The following is a 14,884-nucleotide window of genomic DNA, read 5'->3' on the forward strand; positions in this document are numbered from 1 at the left end:
CTTTTTATATTCAGAGTTTCACCACCAATTGTGGTTACTTTGCCAAATTTTAAATTTCGAATGTTAAAAGATGTTAAATGTTTGCCAATTGTTAAAAATTAGAGTACTTCTCTATCATTAGAGTTTGAAAAATAATTCCTAGATCTGTGGAAAGTCTTAGACTTAATTTACTTTCAAGTAGTTCTTTACTTTCTCTTTCAAAAAATTTAAACAACCTAGTAGGTTAAGTTACTCAGACTACCTAGATAACTTTATCAACCAGATTTATTTTATTTATTTATTTTTATTTTTTGTGATAAAAGAAAATGTATCTTAATGTCTACTTTTCCAAAGTGTTATCTTTGCCAGGGGTAAAATGCGAAAAAATTAATTTGAGAACACTTGAAAAAAATTATTTGTAATTTTTATAAGCTATATTTATACTAGACACCCATTAAATTGTTAGATTCTTATTATGAAATTTTACTAGATAATTATTTTTAGAAATAATAAGAATAAATGAACACATCTTTAGAATTGTAATGTGGCTCAAACTATGTAAAAAAAAAATCTTGAGATATATTTTTAAAAAATTGCTTCATTTTTTCCTTGGGGATGGAGTTATGAAAACCAGATCGGTCAAAGAAATGCTGGATTCATCCACTGTCAGAAGAGACCATTTGCTAAAGGTTTTAGAAATAATTTTATTAAGTATTTGTTATTAATGTTCATTATTATGTTAAAAATATTTTCTGAAAAATGAAAAATCCCCATATCATTCAAAAACATATTTACAATGTTTTATTCATAGTTGTCCTTATAAAAATATTTTGTAGTTAGTTTGTTTTTTTCGTTTTGTTCCTGATTGATTCCCATTCAGAAATCCCATTTTCTATGAATCTGGTAAATGTATAAAGTTCTAAAAAAAATATGGTTTATTTATCTATTTATGCTCCATTATATGTGATAAATATGGTAAAGTTTGTCGTTAATTATAAATTGTTTACAATTTTTTTTCTGTTTCAGTTTAAAAGAGTTTTTACCTAAAGATTATGTTAAATCCAAAGGAATAGAAAAGAAAGTATTTGCTGTAAGTAGTTTTTTTAATTTTTTTTATTTATTTATTTTTTAATATTTCTTCATAAAAAAGTTTGTTATTGTTGAATAACTTGTCCAGTTAGATCTAATTTACTTTTTACTGTTTTTAGGAACATAAAAAATGTGTTGGTGATTCAGAGCTTGATGCTAAAGTTAAATATGTCAGCCTTGCTAGATCACTTAAAACGTATGGTGTCACATTTTTTCTTGTTAAGGTATTTTTAATTTATTAATTTATTTATTGAAATCAATTTAATTTTTGTGATACTATTCTTATAAACTACATTGCTCATTTTATAGGAGAAAATGAATAGAAAAAATAAATTGGTTCCTAAACTTTTAGGAGTTACTAAAGATAGTGTTTTGCGATTGGATGAAAAAACAAAAGAGGTATGATAGTTTGATTTTTATTTTAAGAAATGCGGACTTTTTTTACTCTATAATGGCCTCATTTTAATTTTTGAATATTACATATTGTGTTAAAATTAAATAATTAAGTTCCTTTCATAGATTTTGTATTCTCATTTACCAAATGACTAGTTTTGAGAAATTAAGATTAATTGCTTTTTGCATTTGAGGTAATGCGCAATGTACTTATATATTAATCACAATAACATTACTCACATTATTAATATAAATTACCCGTTTTGTTCTCCCAAATAATGTTCTTTATCTTTATCTGCTCTAATTTTTTAAGATTAAATTTGTATATCATTTATATATTTTCTGAAGTATATAAATATTTTAGTTTCTTATTTATTTAAATAATAAGGAAATTGGCTTCTTTTTCTTATTGGCTTTCCATTAAATTTTGTCCTGACAAAAAATCAGGCTGAGTATTTTTCTTTGCCCATTTAATGTAAGAATATCTGTTTGTAGGAAATGTCATTTGTAGAATATTAGCTAAATGTTTAACTTTGTGAAACATGTCTTACAACAAAGTTTTTACGAGCTACATTACTGCTGCTTGGCATTTTTAAAATTGTCATTTGTTCAAAGTTAATCTTTTTCTGCAGTTTTTTATTTTCAAAGTAACAAAAAAATAAAGCGAGCCTTTTTCAAAAAGGGCTGGCTTTTTTACAATGCTGATTATCATACCCTTTGTTTTTGGTACTGAAAATGGTGTTATCATTGTATCAATCATAGTACGTTTGAAAATTATCATAAGACTTGTGGAATTAATTTTAAATATATTGTTAATGTGTTGTTTAAAAAATATTCATATTTCATGATACATCCATGAATTGCCCAGCTCTAATATATTATAAATTATATTTCAGATTCTTAAGACATGGCCTCTTACAAAAGTTCGAAGATGTGCAGCATCTCCCAATAGTTTTACTTTAGATTTTGGAGATTATTCTGATTCATACTACTCTGTACAAACATCAGAAGGGGAACAAATATCACAATTGATTAATGGATATATTGATATTATACTAAAAATGGTAATTCATACTATATATTTTAAATTATAATTTTATTTTTCAGAAAAATGTAACTTTGGTGTAAAGAACTCTGATAAATTTTCTCCGCAATTTATGTATTGGTAAAATTTTCAGCCTGTTCTTACTCTAACAAATTATGTAAAAAGCTTTACTTCATGTTTTTATTTGATAAAAAAAATTTTTGCCCAGTTTTCAGTTAAATGTCTGGGAAATGATGTTTTTCGAAGCTTAAAATAAAATCAGAGCTTTAAACTATATTACCTTCCTTAAAATGATTGTCTGAACTTTAAGATTTTCAAATGGCTTAAATTATTTAAAAAATTACTTAACTTTTTTTAAAAAATCGTCAATTTCGCAAAATTTTAAATGAAGATTATTGAAATTAATGAATAATTCTTAATTTTCTCTTTTTTTTCGTTGCCTCAAACAATGTATTGAGTAACTTCACATTTTTAAAAAATGGCTGAATATTGAAAACTGTAAGGTTTTAGTTACTTATTTAAAGTGAAAGTTTGAATTGCACTTATTTTTTTCAATAATTTCTTATAGAAAAAAGCAAAAGATCATCTAGGCATTGAAGGAGATGAGGGATCTGCTATGGTTGAAGAAAATGTATCTGCTGCCAAGTATGTATTCTTATATATTAGACAATGTCAATGACTCTTGTCATGTTGATTTATTTATTATTTACTATATTGGTCATATACGTGTGCATATACATACATATTCAACTAAAGGAGGTACTTATTAATGTTAGGAACTTCTGATAATTTTTTCAATTCCATTAATTTCATTATTACCATATTATCCTATGAAATGTACATAATATATTTCATAGGCGAGCATTAAAAATTCACTATTTCTGTGAGCCAGGAGCCATTGTGAAACTTATGTCTAGATAATTATTGTTTTTAATTTAATGTATAAAAATCGATACAACTGTTTGCTTTTTACTGCACTTGCTTTTAAAAGTTTCTATGTTAAAGAGTAAGATAAGTTTTTGATGCAAAATCCATTAAAATCTGACTATTATTGCTTATTTTGCATTTTTCTACGACTTAGCAGCTTAACCATATTGCATGAGAACAATTCACATTTTGCTGAAACTTACATTTGCTCATGCAACATCATTATTTGGAATGAAAACTTTTGCTCTTTTTTCATTAATGTTATTCTTATTGTCATCAGATGTTATTTTCATAAATATTTTTCTTAATTTTCTTTGTTTTTCTCTCTTTATCTTTTTGGCTTCATTGTGATGTATATATATAGTATCTAATTAATTAATAATATTTAGTCTATAATATGGGTCTTTAAATTGAACTAAGTTTTAAAAAAATAATCTAAGGTTGATTTTATCTTTTTCAGGGCTACTATATTGCAGCATCAACCTCCTGCAAAAGTTTCTCATGTTGACTCGGGTTCTGTTGTTGTTCCTGCTGTTATGAGAACTGGTGTCAATGGTAAGTTATTTTTAATCATTGTTTTGGTATGTTAGTGGTGTAGCTAATTTTAAATTATCATTTATTTAAAATGGAAATCAATCATCAAAGTACCATTTAATTTTATATGAAGTTGTGAAAATAAACAGATACTTTATCTATGGGCATTGTCTTTCAAATTCCTTCAGTGTGTGTACTTCCTAGCAGAATTTTTTACATATATAGTTTTAATATATTTGGATCGAAAAAAAATAATAAAACTATTAAAAAAAATTTTTTTAATACAATTCCAATGTAAAATTAATGCTTTTTTATTAAATATAAGTTATTTGAAATTATAAAACTCTTACTCCAAATCTAATAGTAATTATAGCTGCTAAATTACGTTACCACTAAGTTATTTATTCATTTATTAAATAAATAATTCGTTAAAACGTAAAAGGCTGTTTAAATGCTATGTAAGCAAATTACCATTACCTCCACCAATGACATAATTTTTAAATGACCCTTAAAATTATTTTCTTAAAAATTTTTTATTTTTTGCAAATTTGCATTTTTTTCTCCAATACTAAAAATTACAGTAAAGAACTATTTTTAAAATTTGATGGAAAAGTCAAAAATTAACATAACTCATTTAATGAAGTACTATTTTAACCCCTCTGAATGTTAAGCTTAGTAAATTTGTGCAGGATTGGCCATATAATGTATCTAATTCCCAATAAATGATATGTGGGTTTATTTTTAAACAAGAAAACAATTATTTGAAATTGTCAAATATTCCTAGCAAGCATTCTGTAAGTTAACATCAGAGCCATTCTCCCAAGTAAGGGCTGATATTAAGATGAAAGAAACCAACTATTTGATGTTATTATAATCACAAGATTAATTTTTTTGTAAAGTATTAATATTTATTACATTCGGAAAATATAAATTTTCTCTTTTTTTCCCCCTTCTTTTCTTTATCATAGGACCTATGCCTTACACTACTGGGCAAACCCAAGGAGCACAATTTGGTGAATCAAGAGGGCAAGCACACAGTGCTTATGCTTCTGTACAGGTAAAAATTGCTGTCCCAGTCTAAAATTTATACGTTACCAAGTCTTGAATTTATAAAAATGACTGAAAAATTTTGTCTATTTCTAGATGCAGCACCCAAAAGTGCACACTACAATGTCTGAGCCTCAGAGAGCTTTACTCAGCACAATTACATCAGGAAGAAGTGCTGTTGAAAATGCTCAAAATAATCTTAATGTAAGAATAAAGCTTCAAGAACTAGGAACAGATCCGGCATCTATCCAATGGAAACAAAACCAAATGGATGTTAAAAAGCAGAATGTATCATCTCAGTTAGCTGCTATGAATGCTGCTACTGCTCAAGTCATCACCCTTACTTCTGGACCAGCTGAAGATGTTGATCACCCAGCTGTAGGGGCAGCAGTAACTACCATTACAACAAATTTGTCCGAAATGTCTAATGATGTTAAGATGATAGCTGCTCTGATGGATGATGAAATGCAAGGTGAGAATCTGCTGGATGCTGCCAGGAATTTGTGCTCAGCCTTTTCTGACTTCTTGAAGGCTGCTGAACCAGAAACGAAAGAACCCCGACAGAACTTGTTGAATGCTGCTGGCAGAGTGGGTGAAGCAAGTCATGCTGTTTTGAGAAACATTGGGGAAGAAGACGCCATCGATAAGGAGATACAAGATATTTTGCTTGGTTTAGCGAAAAGAGTTGCCACTGCAACTGCTAATTTGGTGTTGAAAGCTAAAAATGTTGCCAGCAAATGTGATGATCAGGCCCAGCAAAATGCTGTTATTATTGCTGCTACTCAGTGTGCATTGGCGTCATCTCAGCTCCTAGCATGCGCGAAAGTGGTTGCACCGACAATCTCCAATCCTACTTGTCAACAACAACTTATTGAAGCAGCCAAGGAAGTATCTAGAGCTGTTGAAGGTATTAACAAAGCTTGCAATGATGCTACAAGAGATCCAGTTCTACTGGACAATATGGATAAAGCTAGCAATGACGTGGAAGATGCTCTGAATGATCTTGTCAATCACGTGAAAACTGTAAATAAACAGCGAGCTCAAGCCTCAGTTCATGATGGTGCTGTTGATACTATATTGGATGCCACAGATAAACTCTTCAGTAGCACCGGAGATGCCGGCGAAATGGTGAGACAAGCAAAAATTTTAGCCACTGCTACTGCTACATTAATCCAAGCTATCAAAGGTGAAGCCGATTCTCAGTCTGATTCTGATATACAGAAAAGGCTTTTAGCTGCTGCCAAAATTCTTGCTGATGCAACTGCTAAGATGGTTGAAGCGGCAAAAGGATGTGCCTCTAACCCCCATGACTCAGCTTCACAAGCTGCTCTACAAAAAGCAGCAGAAGACCTCAGAAGTGCCACAAATGCTGCTGCAAACAATGCCCTGAAGAGGAAACTGATCAGACGTCTCGAACAAGCTGCCAAACACACTGCTGCCATGTCAACACAGAACATTGCTGCAGCTCAAGGTGCAAGGTTATACAACCGTAATCCAAGCTCACAAGATGAGCTTATGACTTGCTGTAAGGACGTAGCAGATGTCATTCCAAAACTAGTTCAGGGAGTTAAAAGTACTATGATGGATGTGGATAATCCATCTGCACAACTATCTTTAATCAGCTCCTGTGAAACCATGCTTCAGGTAAATATTACATTCATGACACTCTTTAGACATGTTATGTGTTTAATTTAAAATGTTACATGGAAAAAAAATCTTGGGACTTCTAAAAATGCTCTACTTGTTTCTTGATAGCCTGGAAATAAAATGGTTGCCGCATCTAAAGCTGCCATTCCCACAATCACTGATCCGTCCACTAGTCTTCAACTAAATAATGCAACAAAGCAGATGATAAATGCCCTAATGGAACTACGGTCTTCTTTAATCAAAGTAATTTTTTTTTTCAACTCTATATTTCATTTTGAATTTAGTGATATGATTATTTGACATCATTTGACCTTCTGGATAACGGTACTTAGTAAACTTGAATCTGTTTTTTTGTTTTGTTTTGATACAGCACTTGCACCAGCTGTCATCAAAAGGTTAAACAGAAAGTCATTAAAAAAGAAATAATACAAGCTAAGCTTTAAATTTGAAAAAGCAAATAATACTGTATTTTTTTAATCAATTTTGTTTGCTAGTGAAAAAATTTTTAGTTGAAAAGTTTTTGAATGAAACTTAAATACATTTTTGAATTTTGTTGATAATTTTAGTTATAATATAAATTCACTAGCAACGCTATATATCTAAACATACGTCATAAGACTAGACCATGGGTTGCCAAACTTTTTTGATCATCGACCCCTATATAATTTTTCGAAATCTCCATCGACCCCCATAAAAGTAGTTTTCTGTTAATAAACTGTTCTGTCATAAAACTCTATTAGATACTGTGTTTGTACATTTATTTTATGATTTTAAACATTTATTAAAATAATAGTACATTGTGTAACAGTAGTTTTATGAATATTAATATTGAAATTTAAATACCTTAATATTTATTAAATAATAAGTCATTATAAATAAGTAGAAATAATAAGTAAAGTAACTACAGATTTATTGCTTCTTAATCAATGAGATGGGTGTGCTTGGTGTTTTTTTGCAAGGTTCGCTATATTGGGTTCAAAATTGGTCAATTTTATGGCACATATGCATATGACTTATAAACCAGAAGTGCAGAGTTCGTACCACTGTGCGCTGGTACGTAATTACTTGTTTCACCCTAATATACGTTTATTAATTTATGTTCTATAAAGAAACTGATATTAAGTCAGTTATAAAAAAATTCACAAATTTTACATACTTAATTAGGTATGTGTGATTTGCGTATTAAGAACTGTTTTTTCATAGACCCCCAATCGACCCTTCCGATTCGGATAGACCCCCATTCGACCCCCTGCCTCAGATCGACCCCCGCCTTTGTTAAATAGACCCCTGGGGGTCTATATAGACCACTTTGGCGACCTCTGGACTAGACTGTCGACTTTTGATAATTTTGTAAAGTCAGAATGTTTTCATTCTAAGATAACATACTGTAAAGTTAAGAATTTATCTACATATAAAAAATATTAAAGTCTTTTTCTTAGGCAATGATAATTTGTTTTGTATATATATATATGATACATAAAAAAAAAAAAATTTTTAATTCATTGTCTAATATTCAAACAATTAGATACAGAGTAACTCTGATTTAAGTTTAGATAAGGATAGGATTAAGACTTTTCATTATCTTTATTATTGTAATTTTAAATGTATCATTAAAAAAGTGAACTTTTTGTATCTTAAATATGATAAAATGATTTCTTCTATTAATAACTTTGTATCTTTTCCTATAAACTATTATTAATTCATTTATTTTAAAGTTAATTCTTAAAGCTTTTATTCTTTTTCCCTGACCACAGGACAGGGAGAATAGGCAAAAGTGGTGGAATTTTATCAATATAGAAAAACCAGGGAAATTTATAGGAGTTTTGTTTGAAATATTTAAAAAAAAAAAAAACTAGTTTGTTTTTAACTCTAATTGCACATTTAAATGTTGTGTTCTATATTTTGAGTTAAAAAATGAGGCATGATTCAAAAAATAATTTTAAAATTTACGCAATTAGTTCTAAAAATCAGGAACATTCTATAAAAATGAATCTGGAAAAGTCTGTTTTTTTTTTTTTTTTGTCTTTTTTTTATCTTTCTAGTATGTGTGCTGGAATTTTTTTTTTAGGTAATTTTGGTAACCATAATTTTAAACATGTAAGCAAACTAAAAAATAAATAATATGTTATTTCTTTTGTTAGTTATTTAATTTCTTTTATAAAGTTTGTCACTGCTGTTAGTTTGAATTTCTTTTTGTTAAATTGTGTATATTGTACTAATTGTGTTGCATTGTGATAGGCCCAAGAAGCTTGCGGAAGCTTAGAATTAGAAAATGCTTTAGACCTCATCAGAGGATTAGATGATGAACTTGTTGCATTTAGGAGAGCTGCAGAGAACATGAATCTCAAGCCATTACCTGGTGAAACTGTAAGACTGCATTTTTATTTTAGTTGCTTTCTTTTTTCCCTATCTGTATTAACTCTAACATAATAAACATAGAATTCACATTTCAAACTTATTGCCTTTTTTTTTCCTTAATGTAGGTATAATTTTCATCTTACTTTTTTGGAACAAATTGCTTTAAAACAGGAATGAGATTTTTGAATTGTAACTACAATTTCAAGCTTTTTTTTTGGGGGGGGGGTCAGTTTTCTCTTCTATTTTTTTTCCCCTTTAAAATAATTTTTGAATTTGTTATATTTCTGTAGATTTTTAAAAAAAATCACTTTGCTAAATTATATATTGTACACTTCTAAAAATGGAAGGGGAAAAAAAAAACTTCAGATCGTAGAAGATTAAAGTTAGATGTGATCAGGCTATTTTTTTTAATTTTTTTTTTTTATGTCTTATTAAAAAATCATTCAACAATTAATTTTTGGATAAGTTATAACTTTTTTCAATCAAACCAAAGTTTTTGTGGTCATTTTTATTATTTAATTTTTTTATGTTTGTAGTAATAGTTTTATTTTTATCTAAAAGTATGGTTTTATATATTAAGAACTTTGTTATTATATTATTCCTAGATAATTTTAACGTATTTGAAATACTTTAGTTTAAACTTGTACAGTTGAAATTTGATACCATTGTACTTTTATGAAAGTCAGAGCATTGGAGCTAAACATTTTAAGTTAGGAGTTGAAGTCTACAGCCCTCATACTATTGTGACCTGCCTTATGTAAATGTAATTTATGCTAGCAATATTTTTTCTTGCAATTCACATGCAATGAAAAGTATTTTAGTAAATCTGTTTTTATTTTATATTCAATGTTTTAGTTATCCGTAACTAATAATTAGTGTTATCTTTTTTTTTTCTCCAATAGTTAGAAAATTCTGCTTTACAACTTGGTTCTATATCTAAAGTAGTGGGCTCATCAATGGCTCAGCTGTTAACAGCAGCCTCCCAGGTAAATATATACTATTATTCATTTAAATATAGTGTTTATCTGAATTATTTGTCTGCAAAAATTTAAATTTTTTTTTTTTGTATCACTCTTTTAAAAATAATAGGACCCTTGATATGACAAGGAACAATTAAAAAAATTGAAGGAGTAACTCTCTCATTATCCAGAGATTTTCTCTTTTCAGCTTTTCTTTTTTTTCTTGTTTTTTTCTCACTTTTAATTTATTTGATTTTTTACTTTTTTAAAATTTTTGTCACTTAGAGTCTTCAATTACCAAAAAATAACCATTCTGCTAAAAAAAATTTTTTTTATGCACTTTTAAATTTTTTATATGTTGTACTCTTTCTTGAATGATTAAAATTACAAAAACATTTGCATAAATTTCCATATAGCAGCATTTAATTCATAATATCATTAATTGATAAATGTGTTGTGCACAATTTCTTTAATAGAAATGAAATACTTTGATTATCTTTATTTATTAACTAAATTTTTTTATATTCTATTAATTTTAGGGAAATGAGAACTACACTGGAATCGCTGCTCGTGATACTGGAAGTGCACTTAAAATATTAACGAAAGCTGTTCGAGGTGTTGCTGCCACCACAAATGACAAAGATGTTCAGTTGAAAATAATTGACAATGCCAGAGATGTGATGGACAAATCTACGCTGTTGATACACGAGTCGCAAAGAGCTATGAATAATCCAAGTAATCCAGACATCCAACAAAGATTAACTCAGGTTTGTATTTATTCTTCTAAAATATCAATATTTAATTTCTTTCAAAAATTATTATGTTTTTATTTAGAAGTTCAGATGATGATTTAAATGTTCACATCGCATATCTCTTAGTTGAAATTTTTTGAAAGGAATCGTAGAAAAAACAACATATATAATGATACTAAATCAAAATAGGCCATAAAATTATATATAAAGAAATTATCCAATTTTGATGCTCCTCAATTTTGTAAGTTAAATCATGTCAAGTTAAATCATAAAGATTAAATTTACTGTGAAATGTTGTGTTATTAAAAGAATAACTGGAAAACATTGTGAAACTTATAAAATAAACAATATTTCTTTTTTAATTTTTTTTATGAATTTAACTGTGACTTAAAATATGTTAAATAATGATTTCAGTAATTGAAATCTCAAAATTATTATTATTATTATTTTAAATTTTTTTGTGAAAATTTATTATTGTTTTGATGAGCATTTTGATAAAGCTATTTTTATATTATGTTTTGTAAGTAAAAAAAAAAATCTATGAGAACCTTTTAACACATATTGTTTAAAGCACTTTTTTTTAATTTTGATCTTAATATTCAAAGACCATGTTTCTCATTGTGAAACTTTTTTTTTTCTAGGTTGCAAAATCTGTTTCTAATGCTTTGAATAACTGCGTAAATTGCTTACCAGGACAAAAAGATGTTGATGATGCTATTAGAAGCATAACCGATGCCAGCCAGATCCTAAACTCTGGACATGTAAGTTATTTGATTTAAATTATTGTCAATATGAAAGCTATGATATTGTAAAGTTTATTGTACTGAGTTCTTTTTATTTTGCAGTTTCCACATCCCAACAAGTCTTATGGAGAGCTGCAGAGCAACTTAACAAATGCTGCCGCCAATCTGAATGTGGCTGCTACAGATGTTGTTGCGGCTTCTAAAGGCTCTCCTGCGCACTTGGCCACTTCTTCCAAAAAGTTTGGTTCTGCTTTCAATGAGCTGTTGGACTCTGGAGTCGAAATTATTGGTGGAACTAAGGTATTAATTAGAATTGTTGCATTATTATAAAAAGATAAAGACTTCCAACTGCTGTACAGCTTACATAATTTTAACTTGTAACTACTGAGTTACAGTAAGCCATTAAAACAATGTTAAAACAGTTTTTTTTTCTAATTATTTTTTTGTAAATCATCTTTCACTCAGGATTTCCCAAATGCATCAGCCTTCATCCCGCATTGACTCCTCCATTAAGCCCAAAAAACCAAGACATAGCAACATTATTATTTTGGGACTAATGGGGTTTACGATCTTTTTCTGACTTAGAAAATTATGTGATTTTCTCACTATTAGCATGTATTTTTCATAGCATTTTTATTCTTTTGCCATTCTTTAAGTATTTTAACACATTTGCCTCCAGGTTAGCTATTCAAACCAACAAATTGCAGCTTTAAAAGTTTCATTTTGAAACTTGCCAGCAAATAAGTTATTTATAGTGCCAAAGTACATCGTTGTGGGCTTTTAGAAATAATTTAATATCATTAATCGCATGTTAGACTTGTGGCTGCTAGCCTGATTGGCAATACTAGATGGCCATATTTTGGTGGCCCATGCTTTTTTTAGCTGTTTATAGTAGAGAATTTTTTGAAAAAATTTGAGCAAGTAGTACAATAATTACATGGTTAGTTAGGAAATTATTACTTTTTATTGTCTTATTATTTTGTAATCATGCAAACCGTTTTTTATTACATGCAAACAGATTTAATTATTTTTTGTAATAAATTATATTTTTAGCATCTTTTTGATGGTTTTGTAAGCACTGGTCTTTTATCTTAATTTAATTAAATGTATTGAGATGCTAGCATCAAATTAAAATACCTGGTTTTAATTTTAGGACACTGAAATTCGTAGTTCTATGGTCATAAGCCTCAAAAATGTGTCAATGGTGTCTAGCAAACTCTTAGTTGCTGCTAAATCTGTAGCTGCAGATCCTGGAGCACCAAATGCCAAAAACCAACTTGCCGCTGCTGCAAGGTAATAACTCAATCATAACTCACTCTGTGCTCATTACTTTTGTAAAGATTAAAAATAAATGTTATCAGTAATAAATTTTTAAAATTTCATTTTTTCCAACTTACTTTATCTTTGAGTTTGTAATTGTATGAAGTAAGATGTAACAGCTGCAGTTAAAGTTAAATTTTTGCAAATTTATTTTGCTTCTTAATTTTTGTTTTGGTAGTTACTGCAAGTTTTAATGAAATATATGTCTTGGAAAATGCCTAGAAATTTAGAAATGAAAAAGTTAATTTGATTTATTATAAAAATATATAATTATATAAATTTTATAATTTTTTAAATTTTATAGTTATATTTGATTTATGAAAAGGATAATAGTAAAACAATAAGGCTTTTATCCTGCTTGTACATCTAAAGCAAATTAGTGTAGTTCGCTTCCTTGATGCATGAAGTAGCCAAACTCACTTTTTTTACTCTCCATAAGGGATTAATTTTTAAAAAAAATATTTTATATTTTTAACTATGCCTTTCTCTTACCTATGTTAAAACCATTATTCACTGTGTTATTTTTTTAATTCTGAAATATATTTCATAGGTCTGTAACAGAGAGTATAAATAATTTAATAAATGTTTGTACATCAGCAACACCTGGACAAAAGGAATGTGATAATGCTATCAGAAATATACAGGTATACCTACTAAACCTCTATGATATCTATTAAAATCTTTTCATTTCTTTACCCATAAATAACACTCTCTTCTTTTCTTTTCCAGAGTATGCGACCTCTCTTAGACAATCCTGTAGAACCCATCAATGACCTTAGTTATTATGAATGCTTAGATGCTGTAACTGAAAAATCCAAGGTAAACAATTTTAATAATTCATTTATGTAAGTCTCATAATTCACACAAAAACTTTTGATAAAAAATAACAGGTTTTTGTTTTAAAAAAAAACTGATTTTTTATTTAGTTATGTATGAAATTAAATATTGGATAAATGGCCTCCACAGTTTTGATGGTACCTACACACTTTTGCCAAAATTTTCAATAGACTTACTTACTTTTTATTGATATGGTGATTGATTTCTTCTTTACAGGCATAAGTGATTGTAAACTTATTGGGATATGGGATAAATCTTAAATTTAAAAATGTGAATGATTAATAACAATAAAAAAAGGTCCTGTGTTAGAAAGCATGGTCAGGGTTTCTAATTCTGATCACCATAACCAGGGGTCTGTCCAGGCCGTATTTACTACCGTTTAGCGGTAGCTTAACAAATTCAGCTTTAGGTCACAAGATACTTTTTCTTAAAATTTTATTTTTGTTTCTTTTAAGAAACGATAAATCCATATTTTAACCATATTTTTGTGTTGATTTTTTAATATAATTTTTAATTTTTCACAAATTAAGTCTAAATTTTCACAAAATAGGTACCTCTCAGAAAAACCTAGATAGACCTAGACTAACATGGTATCACATGACCAAGAAATCACTCATATTGAATAACAGTAAAATTCCTTGTGGTGTGGCCATCTATTTTTAATAAAATACTATGTTTATCAACATAAGAGTTAATTTTATTTAAGACACTTGGAACTTTCACACATCATGAAATTTCGTAATTAACTTTTTCCCCTCCCTCTAGAATTTGGGTGACGGAATGACTGGAATTGCTAATTTCGCAAAATCAAATGAGCAGGAACAGTTTGGACATTCTGTTAATGATGTTTCTAACGCTGTTTGTGGATTAATTGAAGCTGCAGCCCAGGTATGTTTAAAAAAAATTAATTACTCCTTAAAAAATTAAATTTTTTTTCATTACCTAGATACCAATTATTGTCTAATACATTTCAGGCTGCATATTTGGTTGGAGTGTCTGATCCCTCAAGTGTTGCCGGTCGTCAAGGTTTGGTTGATGTTGCTCAATTTGCTCGAGCAAATCAGGCAATTCAGACTGCTTGCCAACAGCTGACAAATTCTGTTAGCAATCAACAACAGGTAAATTTGAATTAAATGTTATACTGAATTAGTATATTCTATAGTAAAGTTCTATGTTTTTGTTGCATATTCTAAAGGAATGCTTTAGATTTCATCTGTATGTGGATTTTTGCCATATTCATTGCTTGAATATTTA

At 28.6% G+C, this 14,884-nt stretch overlaps 1 protein-coding gene across 6 annotated transcripts in view; it reads left to right on the forward strand.

Moving 5' to 3' along the window:
- The window catches only part of rhea (Talin_middle and talin-RS domain-containing protein rhea), a 124,380-nt gene that overhangs the window by 76,809 nt on the left and 32,687 nt on the right, over positions 1 to 14,884 (forward strand). For all 6 annotated transcript variants that reach the window (XM_087164318.1, XM_087164317.1, XM_087164320.1 and 3 more), the window contains exons 8-26: positions 1,006 to 1,069; positions 1,188 to 1,292; positions 1,378 to 1,467; positions 2,358 to 2,525; positions 3,075 to 3,151; positions 3,894 to 3,988; positions 4,936 to 5,024; positions 5,111 to 6,658; positions 6,770 to 6,904; positions 8,900 to 9,028; positions 9,922 to 10,005; positions 10,518 to 10,745; positions 11,372 to 11,491; positions 11,576 to 11,773; positions 12,627 to 12,766; positions 13,344 to 13,437; positions 13,523 to 13,612; positions 14,396 to 14,518; positions 14,605 to 14,748. In XM_087164318.1, coding sequence (XP_087020444.1) covers positions 1,006 to 1,069; positions 1,188 to 1,292; positions 1,378 to 1,467; positions 2,358 to 2,525; positions 3,075 to 3,151; positions 3,894 to 3,988; positions 4,936 to 5,024; positions 5,111 to 6,658; positions 6,770 to 6,904; positions 8,900 to 9,028; positions 9,922 to 10,005; positions 10,518 to 10,745; positions 11,372 to 11,491; positions 11,576 to 11,773; positions 12,627 to 12,766; positions 13,344 to 13,437; positions 13,523 to 13,612; positions 14,396 to 14,518; positions 14,605 to 14,748 — 3,721 coding nt within the window. The remainder of the gene's footprint in view (positions 1 to 1,005; positions 1,070 to 1,187; positions 1,293 to 1,377; positions 1,468 to 2,357; positions 2,526 to 3,074; positions 3,152 to 3,893; positions 3,989 to 4,935; positions 5,025 to 5,110; positions 6,659 to 6,769; positions 6,905 to 8,899; positions 9,029 to 9,921; positions 10,006 to 10,517; positions 10,746 to 11,371; positions 11,492 to 11,575; positions 11,774 to 12,626; positions 12,767 to 13,343; positions 13,438 to 13,522; positions 13,613 to 14,395; positions 14,519 to 14,604; positions 14,749 to 14,884) is intronic.

This window comes from Parasteatoda tepidariorum, chromosome 5 (genome assembly GCF_982258835.1).
Source record: "Parasteatoda tepidariorum strain Cologne lab strain chromosome 5, Ptep-v5.0, whole genome shotgun sequence".
Lineage (NCBI taxonomy): Eukaryota > Metazoa > Arthropoda > Arachnida > Araneae > Theridiidae > Parasteatoda > Parasteatoda tepidariorum.